The sequence below is a fragment of the Oryzias latipes genome, chromosome 12, assembly GCF_053564925.1.
Source record: "Oryzias latipes strain Hd-rR chromosome 12, Olatipes_Hd-rR_3.1".
NCBI lineage: Eukaryota > Metazoa > Chordata > Actinopteri > Beloniformes > Adrianichthyidae > Oryzias > Oryzias latipes.
The window spans coordinates 17691790-17707769 of record NC_136248.1 but is presented as its reverse complement, the minus strand read 5'-3'; the positions used below and the strand labels follow the sequence as shown (position 1 = coordinate 17707769).

At 39.8% G+C, this 15980-nt stretch overlaps 2 protein-coding genes across 5 annotated transcripts in view; one reads left to right on the top strand and one right to left on the bottom strand.

The window, feature by feature from the left end:
* Positions 1-5157: 5157 nt before the first annotated feature.
* Positions 5158-15487, bottom strand: ndufa8 (NADH:ubiquinone oxidoreductase subunit A8). Its single transcript, XM_004074826.4, has 4 exons — positions 15103-15487; positions 13653-13816; positions 6726-6891; positions 5158-5569 (listed from the first exon to the last, which is right to left on the bottom strand). The coding sequence occupies exons 1-4, from the start codon at positions 15151-15153 to the stop codon at positions 5432-5434; spliced, it is 519 nt and encodes a 172-aa protein (XP_004074874.1). The 5' UTR covers positions 15154-15487; the 3' UTR covers positions 5158-5431.
* A 3-nt stretch (positions 15488-15490) lies between these two features.
* Positions 15491-15980, top strand: part of morn5 (MORN repeat containing 5) — a 31338-nt gene continuing 30848 nt past the window's right edge. The window contains exons 1-2 of one of the 4 annotated variants that reach the window (XM_023960646.2): positions 15491-15647; positions 15737-15884. In XM_023960646.2, coding sequence (XP_023816414.1) covers positions 15574-15647; positions 15737-15884 — 222 coding nt within the window. In that variant the 5' untranslated portion in view covers positions 15491-15573. The remainder of the gene's footprint in view (positions 15648-15736; positions 15885-15980) is intronic. The other 3 variants (XM_078955820.1, XM_023960648.2, XM_023960647.2) reach the window with 3 other exon arrangements.

Here is a 15980-nt window from a genome sequence, read left to right as displayed (position 1 = left end):
TTCCGCACAAACAGCGCAACATACGGTCATCGTAGTAGCAAAGTGACAGCATGGTAGGCAAACTTAATAATTTTTACGCAGAAACGTTAGTTCTTAGTCTAGGGCGCTCACGTGTCCCCTACAAGATCGCCACTTACTGTGTGTGCGCTGCCTTGTCTTGTGTGCGCGCGCGCGCGGCGCGTGCTGTCTGAACAACAGCCCCGCCCCCCGTGCACACAAATAGACAGACAGAGCTCTCCTCTTCAACGAGAATACCGAAATTAATATAATCATTAATTAACGGAAAATTGACTGACTTGGTGAGTTAAATATGACAGATAACGCTTATATTTTGTGGGACACAAAAAAAAAGAAAAAGTAACTTCTCCAGTACCGATAGCAGAACCGTTCAGGTCAGATCTTAACGATACTGCGGTCTTGAAGAATGCGGCCCCGGCGCTGGTTCAATACCGGGGCACGGTACCCATCCCGAGGAGGGAGCTAGTGTTATACATTGGAAGGGGTGATGGAGATCAAACTGAAGACGAAAACATTAGACGACATTAAAGCTTTCATTCTAACCTCTTGACACCTATTGATGCTAACATGCAGACATGCATATATATCTATATATATATCTATATATAGATATATATATAAAAATAGACATATATAGATAGATACATTGATAGATATATGTAAGTCACTAATGTTTTTGCTTTCATGTCGATGCACTTTTTTAGTTTGTTTGTCGTCGGGCAGCAGTGGCGACTGTGGCTGAGTAAGCCAATGCGGGAGCCGCATTTGCTGCAAGTGTGGTCCATGGGGGGTACGATGGCGGTGTTGGGCTGGGTTCTCTGATGTTTGCAGCTCTTCCTTTCCTCGCACTGGATCTCTCTCTTCTTCTCAGCCAGCTTGCTGCAGGTTATGATGTTGGCACGCCAGCTAGAGCGGTCGGAAGATGCCATTTCAAAATCTGCTGGGTTGATGTTGCATGACTTCAGATCCCTCTTGCAAACATCCTTGTAACCCAGGGCAGGTCGTCTAGTTGGCCGTGTTCCAGTGGTAAGCTCACCATAGAGGATGTCCTTTGGGATGCGTCCATCCTGCACACATGTCCGAGCCAGCGCAGGCCCCTCTGAGAGAGGATGTCAAAAGTGCTTGACATGCCTGCCTGGGCCAAAACATCAGCATTTTGGATTGCGATCCGGCCAGATAATGCCAAGAAGTCGTCTGAGGTTGCGCATGTGGAAGGCATTCAGTCTTCACTCTTGGTGCATGTACAGGGTCCAGGCCTAACTGCCATACAGAAGGGTGTACTCAGCACGCATGCTTGATACACCTGCATCTTTGTTTTGACGGTCAGCATGGGATTGTCCCAAACACGCTTTGCTAGGCGGGCCATAGCAGTTGCTGCTTTGCCTATCCTCACATTGAGCTTGGGGTCCAAGGATAGGTTGCTGGAGCTTGTGGAGCCGAGGTATGTAAACTTGTCCACCACTTCCAGGGTGTGATCGCCGATGGTAATTGAGGGAGTGGTGCTGACATCGTGGCCCATGATGTTGGTCTTCTTAAGGCTGATAGTGAGGCCAAACTCTGTGCAGGCCTCTGCAAAGAGATTGATGAGTCGCTAAAGGGCGGCTTCCATGTGAGCAGCGAGAGCGGCGTCATCAGATACCTGAAAATTATAAGACGCCATGTAGGAATCAAGTATAACAAAACACAACAGACCGTGGTAATGTAGGGTTTACTAATACTAATAGAAGTTGAGAGAACTTCTCATTAATGAACAACTTGGAGCTGGTCTAAACAATTATTTATTCATCAATGAAGTATGAAAATAGAATTATAATTCCCTGGTTGGCTAATATCTGGAGTTATCGATGGGCTAGACAAAAATGAACACTAGTAGAGATCTTACAAAAAAAGGTTTGTCTTTAAATAACTTGCTCCAAAAAGATATAAAGGTAATGGGCTCTTTCTGCAACTGATGAACTTTACATGGGATCAAGCCTGCAAAGCTAATAGTATTGGTTGTTCAACTAACCAGTGTCCTGTAGGAAAAAATATTTCAGTCAGACAACTCATGCAGTAGTAATAATATTTATTTTTCACATCTTTTAGTTTGCTTTCACATACTTTGTTGCTTTCACATTCTTTGACATTCACTTTCCTTTAAAATAGCATTCACTTTCCTCCGAGTAAGCATTTTGCATTCCTCCAAGTTAGCATTTCCCATTCCTTCAAGTTAGCATTTCCCATTCCTTCAAGTTAGCATTTCCCATTCCTTCAAGTTAGCATTTCACTTTCCTTCAAGTTAGCATTTCACTTTACTTTAACTTTGCATTTCACTTTCCTTTAGTTTGGCATAAAACTCCGTGCAATTCCAAGAGACAAATTTCCATAAACTTTTGGGTAATAACTAGCCCTAACGGAGCTCACAGGTGGAAGCCGGGGAGGAGGGTGGGGCAAAGAAAGCAGTGCTGCAGTAAAGAAGGATGAACAACTTACACACCTGGACTTAAATAGGATGCTGCACAGGTGAGTTGATTAACTGACCCACCCTAGGGGAGTGGCCTAAGGAAAAGCCTGCCTGAGTTGCCTGCCCCAAGGTCGCTCACATGGCAATTTGAGTGATTGTTCTCTAAAATTTCCATCAAAACATTTGTTCAAGATCAGCCAGAACAAACATTAGTTCCTGGTTACACACAGCAGCAAACATCTGCAGAATGTATGAAGAGAAAGATGAATGCACTGACACCAAAATTACACCAAAATTTGCCATATATCCCAAGAAGAAGTGCTGATTTCTTTCCCCACTATATGTGGCTCAAAGAGCTCCACTCTACAAAAGTAGTGAGATTCATCAACAGCATACATTCTTGCTTGAAGCACAGGATATTATCAAGAAGGCCTCTCACAACACGTGTTGTTCCAGAAAAACTGCAATGTTTAGATTGGAAATCATATGTTCATGAGAGACAGGCAGACTCGGTGTAGCTGCATGTCGGCACCATAAGGGTCTTTGGGAGCAGATGCTAATCCTCTACAGACACTGAGAATTCACCAAACCAAAAGTTCAAGAGTAAAGGCAAACTTTTGAATAGCTTTGAGAAATATTTACAACATATGACAACATTTAAATTTGAATTCAGTTCTAAACAAATCCATATTCACAAAATAATGCACAAAAGATAAAAGTGAAAATGTTCATTATTTGAATTCTGCTGAGTCCTAACAAGCCTTTTGGGTGACACCATCTGTTTCCCATGAAGACACCTGCAGCTCTTCATCCAGAAAGAATGGGAGATGCACACATGTGCACAAATGTTGAGTGTTTCCCTAAAGCTCTACCTTCTGAAGCTCTCAGACCAGGAAACCTCAGGTTAGGGATTTTGTGGGGGCACTTGTGGGTTTGTGGGCGTCTGTTGTCCACCCAAACCCGCATGTGGGTTCAAAGCCGACTCGTGCGGCGTGCGGTGGGGGCTGATGGGATACATGAAAGCAACACTCGACAGTGTGTGCCATCTAAAAGATCAGAGCCTGACAGTAAGGAAATGAGTGCCAGCATAAACAAATCAAACAAAACCTACATTTTGGGGAGTTTGCCCAGTCAAGTGCACCCACACGGCAGAGACGTGGAACAATTTCTTGAAGAACATTTGCATTTGCAAGAGGTAACCTTTTTTTAACAAAACTCTTTGATCGATTGATCGTTTTTGCCAAATATCAAAGAATAAAATACATTTAGCTGTAGTTTTGGATTGTTTTTCTTTTAGGCTCATTGAACTCAAATTTCTGCTTCAAACAGTTGTGGTCCATTGTAAATATTGACAGTGGTGTGCTATTAGCAGGATAAATTGTTGGAGTATTTTAACGCATCGGTCTCCCAGGTGGGCTGTAACTTTATAAAAGCCTGGTATTGTATTTCTTTCCTGTGCCAGAGCCCGTTTCCTGTGGAGGCGCTGTGTCAAACAATGATGACCCTCTGTTTCCTGTAAGTCGCATGGAGATGGGCCCTGACACGAGCCCCAGGGCCTCTCTGTCAGCCACTGAAATCCTCAAGGTCCCCCACTCCTTATCAGATGAACTACTCACTTCTAAATATTTTTTTGAGGCTTCGCTTTTTGCCGTCCCCCTCAGTGTCATATCTTGCTTAATTCTTTCGTTTCTCCCTCTTCCATCTTGTTTTCTTGCCAGTGCTTCTCACCTTCTCCCACCTCCTTCATGTTTCCCTCCGTCCACACCTCCTTTCCTCTTTCCATCCTTTCTTCCTCCATCTCTTTGTCTGCCTGTCCAGGTCAGAAGAGGCTTGGTCAGACATTTCCTGTGCAAGCCGTGGATGGAGACCACACCTTGTGAGGGGATTTCTGAATCCAAGATTATTCACACCCCGTAAAAACCATCCAAACATGCTCAAAAATATGCCGTAACTTTCTTCTTTTGGATAAAAAAGGAAAATTGATGGAAATATAGTGAAAAGTACCAGGAAATTTTTTTTTGTTTTTTACATTATATGTAAAAATGTCTTCAATAAGCAACAATTTTGTGATTTTACATAAACTGAACAAATTAGGACTAAAGACATTCTAAACGTGCACAAAATATAAAGTCCATGTCTTTTTTTAAGTGTAATAAACTCATCTGATCAAATTATTGTGAAAGAGATTAAATTATCTATTACTATTTCTAAAAGATTTGGACGAGTGCTGTCAAAGACCTTTAACAGTGAGCTGTGTTCCTCCTGAAAGCAGATAATCTTAGAAGTTGGACAGAGGCCCGACACCACCCGAGTGTTGACTGAGTGGATGTTCCACAAGTCAGTGCCGTCTTTGACTTGGCTTCGTATCTGCTTCCGTCCCGGGTCAAGAAGCCACGTCTGCATGAGCGTGCACGTGCCGGCAGCAATAACACACTCCGCCGTGAATCCCTGAACACTACCCTTCTGGTCTTCTTCCACTGCAGGTCACAGGCAGGAAGTGAGCTGAGAGAAAAGGAGGAAGCAAAAGCAGCTCTTGCTGGCTGCAGGTAATGACCCTCAGCCTTGACCTTCAACCTCAACCTGCATCAGTCTGACAATACAGACTGACAAAACACAGACGCCTAGGCATGGCTACGCGTTTCTAAGGTTAAAAAACAGTTTCAAACATTGACCATATTGTGGAAAAAAGCAAAACATTCCAGAGGTAAAATTTGTATTTTTATTTTCTGACAACAATAATTTACAGAAGTGGCCAGAAAAGACAAAATATCATTTTCCAACAATCAGACATGAGTGCTGTCCAAAGAAAAAGAACCACAGCCAGAATTTCGATACTTGTGTTTGAACAAAAACCATTTCACTCTTTCGAGTATTGTGAATCCATCAATGCTCAGAAGTGGTTCGGCTGTTTTTAGACAAAACTCATGGCTCTATAGGGTCTTATTCAGACTTTTCTCTAGCGAGCTTTAATCACCAGCTCCAAAAGAATAGCCTGCTGCCGTATTTGGCAGGCTCCAGCTTCCCCTCGATGACTGGGTTCGGCTCAGGACGAGGTCTAGAGTGGTAGGGGTTTTCTGGTAAGGGTCTAGCAGTCGACACTTTGGTCACCTGTGAAGAAATTTTAAAAAAAAGGTAAATTTACATTGACGGTAAATTAAAGGATTTCAAATCTATTACTACAACCTTTAAAATGTGCTATAAACAACCAAGATGTTGACATAAAAAAAATAAAGCTCAATGATGCAAGACAAATAAATGAAGAAATGATATTCAAAAAACGAGGAATTTGTACATATTTTTGCATTGTGTGAAATGAATACAGTGTTTTAGCCTTCAGGTTTACATGAACCCTGTTTAAAGAAAAGAAAAGAAAAACTATTTGAAACCAAAGTCTTTTCCTCCATCTTCCTTTTGTCTTGGGATTTTCCCTATTTAAGAATTTTCTGCTTGTGCTAATTTAAAAAAATAAAAACATTTTTTGTAGCCCTAATTATAAGAATGTGACCATTAAATATAGAAATAATCTGCAACATGTGATGTATTAAAGAAAAACCAGTTTAGGGATGATTGTACCGCTTTAAACTCCCATTTCCGTGGGAAAAAAATTGTTCTTGAACTCAGACTTTACATACTTTTTCTGATTTGTTATGACTTAACATATCTTGGACAGCAATACATCTAAATTTGATACAATATTAAAGCTACCTAAAAGGCATTTAAAGGCTCAATTTACAGATATAGTTTAAAGAGAACAAAAAATGTGCAAAATCTTAGTTTAAAAAAAGAAATTTGTGTTTTTGACAAACTGGTTGCAGGTGAACTAAAGAAATAAATGTCAGAAAATGTAACAGTTCATTATCCATAAGATAGGTGAATATATTGTTTCTTTATTTGCAACCAAAAGGATTGACAATCAGATTTCTTTCATAAAATACTGATGCTATTTGTTTTGTTTTTTTAAGCAAAAGTAACAAAAAAAAGATTAAAGCTTAAGACTTTGTTTAAATGACAAAAAACTGCTCTCATGATTAACTTTTGGCACAGATTTGATTGCATAAACCCCAATGATGCTTGCTAGCATAAGAAAAGCTACTTAAAAAAAATCCAAAGCAACACAAAAACACATAATTTCCCTGCTCACAACGGTTACTGAGTGAGAGAACTGCACAAATGCAATCAGGGCTTCTTGCATAGCCCACAATCAGCAAGAATAGACGCCATCAGCAGTGCTGTGCACAAATTCACAAAGAGTTACGAGTCTCACTTTTGATAGATCTCCCAGTTCAGGTCTCTCCCAACCAAGTTTGTCGAGGACGCAGCTGTCGAATGCTTGCTGCTGTTTGCGGCAGTGACGCAGTTCTGCCAGGTTGGTGTAATCCAGACAGGTCCAGTACTCTGTAAAGGACTCCGCGCAGTTCCCCTTGATTTGCCTAAAGAAGCACAGGGCAGACAGACACGCATTAATAAATAAAATGGGTTTAACTATTTTATTGAAATCTCTTAATAATTAGCGGTACGTCTGTCAACTTTATTTTATTTTAAACAACGGAGCTAGTTTAGTGTTACATGAGTGCAAAGCTGTGTTCAGTGGTCAGTAAAGACATGATGCAGCAGTTAAAAGAGACAAATCCCGGGATGCATAACTCAGTCCCATTTAGTGAGATTTATGGTTGATGCTCCTCAAAGATCTCTGTCATGTCACATTTAAAAATATTCAAATTGCTCATTCATAAGCAGTTCTGTTTGTGATTTCCCTGACTGATTTGGAGGTCAGTTGAATGCCCTTCCACATTTACCCAGACTTGGGACAGGAAAAACAAAAGCCCTGGATCGTCCTTGTGATTGCATGACAGAAGGAGCTGCTTTTAACTGTTTAATAAAAGTGTAACGTAGATTTTCTACATAGGAGTTGTGCTAAACTCCTATGTGTGATCCTAAAAAAAAAAAAAAAAATTAGCTAATCAATGTCAAAACAATCTGAAACATTTTGCGTATTTTCTGAAAAGGTAGGTTCCTCCCAGCGCTCCCTATGTGATGAACATTTCTGAAAAGAGAAAGAACTTTTCCAGCGACAGTAGTGAAATTGAAGAAAAAAGAAAAAAAATCAGAATCAGAAATACTTTATTGATCCCACACGTGGGAAATTTGTTTGTCACCATAGCAACTGACAGCAGAGGGGAAAAAAGACTTAGAATGAAATGAATAAAAAACAAAACAACAAGAACAAAGAAAATGTAGCATAAATGCAAACATCAAAGTAAGTAGTATAATTTAAAAAGCTATTTACAGAACAGTGCAGGTAAAAGGATGTGCAAAAGAAATGTGCAAAATGGAAAAAAACTAAATAAATAGATAATAAAAATGTGCAAAGGTTATCTTTTGCATAGTGTGTTGTTGTACAGGGTTATTGCGTTGGGTATGAATGACTTTTGGTACCAGGCAGTTTTGGAGCGGAGCTGTCTGAGCCTCCTAGAGAAGGAGCTCCGCTGTTTGTCTAGAACAGGGTGGAGAGGATGCTCTGGGTTGTCCATGATTGAAAGGAGTCTGTTCAGTGACCTCCTCTCCATCACTGCTTCAAATGTGTCCTGTTTGCAGCCAATGACAGAACCCGCCTTCCAGGGCTTAACTACCATTAAATCACTCGCACACAAAAATGAATAATCTGTTTTTGCTACAGAAAAAAACTAGTAAATGCTGTCAATCAATAGCGCGTGGAGAGACTTTAAAAAAATAATTTAATAGTGTACAGTAAATGCAAAAGACAAATTCTCTTTGACACCTGCCAGTGTTTTGTTACCAAAAAGTTCTTCTTAAGAGTGTATTAAAAACATAATTCCACATTTCTAAGAGCCATAAAACTATAAGCTCCTACAAATAAATGCAATGAAGCATTGCATTTATTGTGGGAGCAAAATGAAAACTCGCCTTCACAACACACACCACATATCTAATGTGGAACTAGAATCAAAAGATAAGTTACTGCCAAGTCTTGCTTTAACAAGCAGCTCAGTAAAAAGTTCTGCTTTTGTTTCTAGTGAGAACTTTTACATTTTTTCCAGATGATGATTAGATAAAAAAAAGAAGATAAAACTCTGTTGATAAACTTGGAAACGAAATGCAAAAAGAAATCGCTTTCTACCAGAACATTCTTGAGGGTTTTTTTAGCCAAAATGGATCCAAAAGCAGTTTTGACCTGAATTTATGAGATATGTAACCAACGGCAACTGTTTTATTTCACCTAAAAATATGCTTATAACGGTGTTTCAAATCCTTCAGAATTAACAGAGTATGGAAGCCCATGAGTGTCATTAAAGTCTGCCTGTAGTTTGAACATGAGTTTTTAAATCATCATTAGCTTCACTCAACTTTTTTTATGAAATATGGTTGCTGAACCCAATCCCAGAATGAGCACAAATCCATGTTTTAAGATGTCAGCCTTACAGTTGAACTTTACAACCGATTTTCAGCTGAAGAGCCTAATAGTGGGACATACCACAGAGCAGGAAACTTCTGAAATCTGCTATGTATACTTAGCAACTTCAAACTCTAAAAGAACTGTCCATCAGCAGCATTTGCAGCCTCAGACCACATTTTTTCTTTTACCCTTATGTCAATCACCATGTAAGAAATGAAAGACCCCCAACCGCAAACTTTGTCTGACCCGTGTTTCACATGAATTCTTAAAGCCACATCTTTAATCACGCTCCAACCACAGGAACGCTGTTTGGTTTTGTAGATGACACCAGCGTAGCAGACCAGGCTTTGAAAATGGGATTTTTCTGCCCAATCAAATATCACCTTTTCCATCAAACATTAGAAAAAAGATGTTCCCTTTAGGCCAATGCAAAAGGGGGAGGATAATATTCTTCCAGCACACACCAAAAAAGGGTTGGTATTCCACCATGTCGGAGATCCCAATTCCATCACCTGGAAACGCAGCAAACTTCCCAAAAATGTCACTGTTGGTTTAGTTTTTCTGCTTATAGTTTAAAAAGACTGAACAACAATTTAAAACAAACTTTTGCTTCATCTAGGGTTGGGCGATGTCCCCTAATTTGGCCGTTGACGATGTTTGCTGTCAACCATCGGGATGGACGATGACATCGTCGGGGGGGGGGGGGGGGGGGGGGGGGTATTTTTACATTTTTCGTTCTTATATAACTGCTATTCGTTATTTTGCTTTTTTCATTTTATTTCCCAACTAATGGTTAATCCGCAATGATCCAGTATAAACTGAGGGAAGTGACTTTAACAGAAAAAGTAACAAGCAAGATAGAAAAGAAGTGTAGTCGCTCCCGCACTTAATTAGTGAAGTGGACCGGCGGAGCGCGGATTTACAGCTTTGTGTTTGATGGGAAAAGGGGGGGGTACATGAGCGGTATGTGTGGGAGATTTCAGGCTGCGATCCGTCCCGCAGCTCTATAGGGGTACAAGCAACCGAACTCAGAACCGGGTCTAAACGTGTGTCTGAGCACAGCTCGGATCGTCAGCACACACAGCGGTTTGAGCTTCAAAGCAGAAATGTCGCTCAGTCCTTAGAAAACATTCAAACAATCACGTGGATTTGTGTTTCCAGTCGTGTCCCGACTAAATAAAAGCTGATGTTATTCTTACACGTTTACGTGCAGCGCCACCCAAAGCTAATGTTGTTAGCCCGTGTTAGCATACTGCTAATCCTGGCTCCGTTCAGAAAAAGCACTGACCACACGGATTAAAATTCAAATGATGAGCGAACAGGTGTTTGATAATAACCGTAACATTATTAAAAGCACGTTTAGAAGATCATCTCGTATTTTACCGAGCTGACATGTCAATATATATAGCCGTTCGGTGCTGTTATCGTTTTGTATTGAATTGTTACATTCAATAAAGTTTGGAAAAAAAGCCGCTCGGCGGAAGTTGTATCCCCTTCCGGTTTTCAAACTGCGCATGTGCGAATACTGCGCATGTGCCAATGATTTATTCCGACCGAAATTGTGACCTTAGTGAACGTTTTTATATTCTGAAAACATTTTTCTGGGCCCATGTACACGGTTGGATTCTAATCCGACCATTGATCCCATCAAGATATTTTGTACATGTAACCGCGGCTTATGGTGTCGACGCGCAACGTGGCGGGGGCGTGGCATCACGATGGTGGTCTCTCCATCGGGATGTCAGTCACCCATCACGATGGACGATGATATCGTATTCATCTGGACAAAAACAAGTGGGAAGAGGTGAACTTCCTCTCTGAACTGATGCTTTATCATGACGATCAGCATATACAGTGATCCCTCGCTATAACACGGTTTACTTTTCACGGTTTCGCTACTTCACGGATTTGCATCGTGCATTGTGTTCTGCATTCTAATTGGCTAAAAAGTCACTCCGCTTCTTCTCTACCTGTGCGTCATTGACATTGCGGTTTAATATGTACAAGTACGTAAAACAACTCGCCAAATTTACATTACGTACGTGCAAATTCTCTTGCAATTTCGAGTTTCTCTAAAACCCATAGAAAAAAGAGCGACAACAACTGCCTTTCACTGTTCTTCTCCTGAACAAACACACCTGCACCGCGGGCTTCAAAAGAAGAAAACACTGCAGAGTGGAGTCAGGATGCAGCAGCTCAGTCTGAAGAGCAGTGAAATACACTATTTGTACAACTGTACTTTGTATTTTTTTCATAATCATTTTATATTTTCTCCCGTTTAATCAAATTCTTCAGGTCCCAGTGGGCGGGGCGATTTGAAGCCTTCTGTTCACATCTATGATTCAAATTATTATTTGACAGTACAGTACAGAAGTTATTTGTTGAAAAATACGTTTCTAAAGTCCTTTTATTTGTGAAACAAATGCTTGAGCCTGTAAAATTGTTTGTTCTGTCTTTTCAATTTACAACAGAGTATTTAACTGTATAATAATTGTTAAAAAAAAATAGAGGTTTCTACTTCACGGATTTTGCCTTTCACGGGTTCTTTTTGGAACGTAACCCCCGCGAAAAACAAGGGTTTACTGTATATCGCTTTCCTTTGCCACTGCAGTCGAGGTCGTGGTCATGTACCGTGACAACACGCCGCACCACGTAACAAATAGCCGCTTTTGGAGAAAAAAGCGATCTAAACCAAAAAAAAATAACAAGAATAATGTAGTAAAAACTGATAGAATCTTTGGTAAATGACCATGGTATAAGCGGGATAATGAATGCACTTTGTGCATCTGTCAAAATGTCTTAAGTACATCTGAAAGCTGCAACACTAACTAAAATTTCCCATCAACCCCTCTGACCAATTGCATGCCTCTTGACGCCTCTAGGCATTCTGGGTAGTGTAGTCATATAACAATTTATTACAGGGGACTTTTATTTTAAGTGTCTTATTATCTGATGCGCCTTATGTATGAAAAAGGTGCGTTTTAAAAGTTTGTTGAAATGTTCCCCTTTTATTTTAACACTTAAACTAGCAAGACAGAAGCGGTTGTACTAAAGACGTGGGGATATTTTTATAATTACTGTAAGACCTGATAAAAAATAGTAGCAGTTTAAAAATAAGTCTGTCTCCAAGGTAACACGAGTTTAGGAATCAATCTAGATACTGAATTATATGGGAGCAAGAACTCTAATCCAAGACGATGTTGAAATCTGAAAGCTTTAAAGTCCCACTCAACCTATATTCCTTTCCATTGCAGTTTTTGGCCAAAAAAAAAAAAAAGTGTCTTTTTTTTTTAAAGAGTTTCTGCAGAGCAGCATGGGTTCATTAGAAATTCACCTATGAGTTGTGGGCGGGGCTGTTGGTACGGAAGTAACCCCCCCCCACTGATATTCCCATCATCGCTTTGTTTTCACTCACTCCTGCTAGCTTACAGCCCCTCACAACCCCATGCCATCATTAGCGGTGCAACAGAAATGGTGAGCAATATTGGAGCTATCCAGTTATGAGCCAGATGCCAGCTCAGACAAGGAAAATTTAGAAGTATAGGATCTGTCTGTCTGCAAGTGGATGCATCAGAATGGAGCGAAGCATAGAATCTTTGGCCAGCCCATTTCAGTTGGTGCGTCACAACAGAGCTTTTTCAAACAACGGGTTTTTATCTGCTCCTGATCCATCACAAGTTCAATCATACGCATAAATACAATTTTAAAATTTATTTTCTTTAGAAATGTCCTCCATCATGAGAAAAATGCTATAAGAACATAAAAACATGTTTGTTTTTTGGAGTGGGTCTTTAATAACGGCTGAATGTTTTCAAAAACCTAATCTTTTAGGAATAAGCACTGTGAGCCATCGACCTCTGATGGGATATGCTGAAAGATAAACAACATTTGAACTATTTTAATCTTTCTTCCATATTTACTTTCTGTGCTTCTTTTCTCTTTTGGTCCATCTGCATTTACACCGAAGTTCATTTTAGAGTGAGCCGTTGTTTTTAGGCAGACGGGTTGTTTAGTCGACACCAGAGTTCAAATGAGTTCTCACACTTGCTCAATGAAGCAGAATTTTTAAGGAAATAAACTCTGGTGAGCACGAAACTTTATATTATAAAAATACCTTAGGAGCACCATCATATGTTATATGACCAACTGATTAAATGGTCAATACATTCAATTGTTAATGTTCTGAGCTACCTGTTCTAGAGAAAGTCATTCCTTCTTTAAATCAAAATCATTACTTCTTCCAGAAAACCAGCCAGTTTAATCATGTTCTCCATGGTGGACATATATTTGAACCTTTTAAGCTACCCTAAAGAGATTCTGGCTTTTCTATTGATAGTTCATTTGTTCAAGTGGGATGCAGGGAGGTTTGCTTTCATACTACAGCAAAATCTTAACCCTTTTCTCATTTGTGGTTCTCATGAAGATATTTGCTTTTATTGTTGTTTTAGCTTTTTTTCTAGCCGTATTTAAAAAGTTCCCACAAACTACTTACTGTGTTCATTTTTTCATAAAACATTTTTTAGTCACAATAATCTAATAGTTTTCCTGAAATTTATTTTTTCTCCTGTCTACTACAATGTCACAGAGTTAGTCTCATGTTTTATGTAGTAAGCAAGCATAGCAGGAACTGCTTTCATCGTTTGATCTCTGCCATGCATCTTTTCCAACTTATGCAATTACTCCATTGACTCCACACATTCCTAACATCCACTGCAGCTGATGAACTAACAAATCTAAAAAATGTGATCACATAAGAAGTAGAAACCCCAGAGTTACCTGAAGAAGTTGAGTGCACACTCATTGACCTTCCTCCCTTCTTCTAGACACTTCCTGGGGTCTTTCTCTTCCCAGCGGCACAACATGAACTCCTTGTTGGCTTTGTCACACTGGGAGCCATAATGGTGGGCAGCAGCTTTTAGCACTGCAGATGACACAGCGATCTGCAGGGACAAGAAAAACACAAGATTCAACAAAGCAAAAATAATAATCAAACAAAGAACTTTAAAAAATTCTCTTAAATGAATTGTTGGGTCGTTTTGACAACGTTACATTACAGATGTGGATGTAACAAAATTGTGTTTCTTGCATTGCTCCAGAAAGAGAAAGGATTGGAGTAAGGTAAGATGGTCAAAAAGCTGGAAAATTTAGGATATTTTAAACACACCATTGAATCTCATCTTAGCTCTAAATTAAATGTTATTGGGACCGGATATAATTTCCTTGTAATATTAAACTATGTAAAATTATTTATACTTTTTCTCCATATGTGGCACTATGCAAGAACTAAATATATAATGAAATACTTACAGGATGTGGTATTTTTAATAAAATATCTGTTTTATTCATTCATCTTCTAAACCCGTTTTGTCGCTTTCGCGGTCATGGGGCTGCAGGAGCCTATCCCGGCCACTTGTGGGCGAAGGCAGGGGACATCCTGGACATTCACACTTAGGGACAATTTAGAGTAACCAATTAACCTATGAAGCATGTTTTTGGACGGTGGGAGGGAGCAGGAGTCCCCGGAGAAAACCCACACATGCACAGGGAGAACATGCAAACTCCACACAGAAAGGTCCCCCGTTGGTGTTTTGTTTAAGTTCCCCCAGGGACTTGAACCGGGGGCCTTCTTGCTGTGAGGCAGGAGCGCTGTGTAGCCCTATAACTGTTTTATTATCGTTTTATTTAATGAAAAAAAAAAAAAAAAAACTTTTTTCCCCTTTAGTTTAATATTTTGCAAACTTTGTAGACATTTTTCCTTTTTCTTTTCTGACTTCTGTTTTAACTTTTTAATGAAAATTATGTCTGCCACCTGAATATTTACATTTTATATTTTGTCTGCTTTCAGTTTTGGACTTAATCTGGCTCTAAAAAAGAAGAAGAGGAATGTTTTGGTGTTGCCTCGGAATGCTGCCACATAGTAGTGTGGAGAGTAAAAAGAGAACATTGAAGACAGCTAGTCTCGCAGAGAGAGATCTGGTGGCTAAGCTAGGATATGCGCGCATGCCTGCGAAAATTTGGAAATATCAGATACAAATAGTCCAATAAAAGTAGATTTCCTTAAAAGTTGGTTTGCTTTTAAAGTGCCAAAAAGTAATGAAAATCTTTCCAGATGTGGCTTTGCCTAATGAACTTAAAAGTGGGGGAAACTGATAGCAGTAAGGCATAAGCCATCGTCAACACACACGCTAGCCGGTTAGCATGTCAGCTAAGGATAACCGCTGCTCACCTCGTCCACCTTCAGCTCCTGCAGTGTGGGGATATCCCTCGTCCTGGGCATGGTTCAGGGGCAGTACAAGACAGCAGCTGTGGAAAAATCAAACGTAGCAGGCAAAAACCATCAAGGTGCTCCTTGCTTGACTTAGGTCAAGCGACGAAGCAAAGGAGAAGGTCAGTTTTCTCTCCCTGGTCCCGTCGCTTTACGGCGCTTATTGATGACGTATCCACATGCGCAAGCTCGAACATGAAAGAAATTTAGAACAGATCGAAATATTTTGATTTATATAATTATTAAAATATTTTAAAATGTAAAATAATAAATGTGTTCAAAGTAAAGTTTTTTTCTTCTATTTTTAATTTTTTTTCTCCGCAAGTTAAAGCCAGCCCGTACTGTCGGCTGCTTGTTGCTCTGTTGCCATGGTATCGTTTTATCAGTACCGCCGCTGACATTTTAACCTTGCTTATTTCTTTGTAAAAACAGATGGAGGACAACAAGGTCAGCGAACTTATGCAGTTTATTGGAAGAAGTTACAAAGGGTGCACAGAAAATGACAGGTACAATGTTTTCTTTTTGTGACCTGGATCAAATTCATTAAAAATAAATAAATAACTGAATTGGCGTTGTTTGTAATGCTCTGCCTCAGGATGCACGGAGAAGGTGAGTACACCTTTCCCACAAACACCAAGTATGTTGGAGAGATGAAGGATGGAATGTTTCATGGAAAAGGAATGCTTCTCTTTCCAAATGGGATTAAATATGAGTCTATCTGGGAAGACGGCATATCTAAACAAGTGAGTGCCAACCCATGCATGGTTTTTACATTGTTTCAGAGAGCTTTGTCTAAAATGTATTGATCAATTTTTCCTTTAGATTATTGTATTCACAAA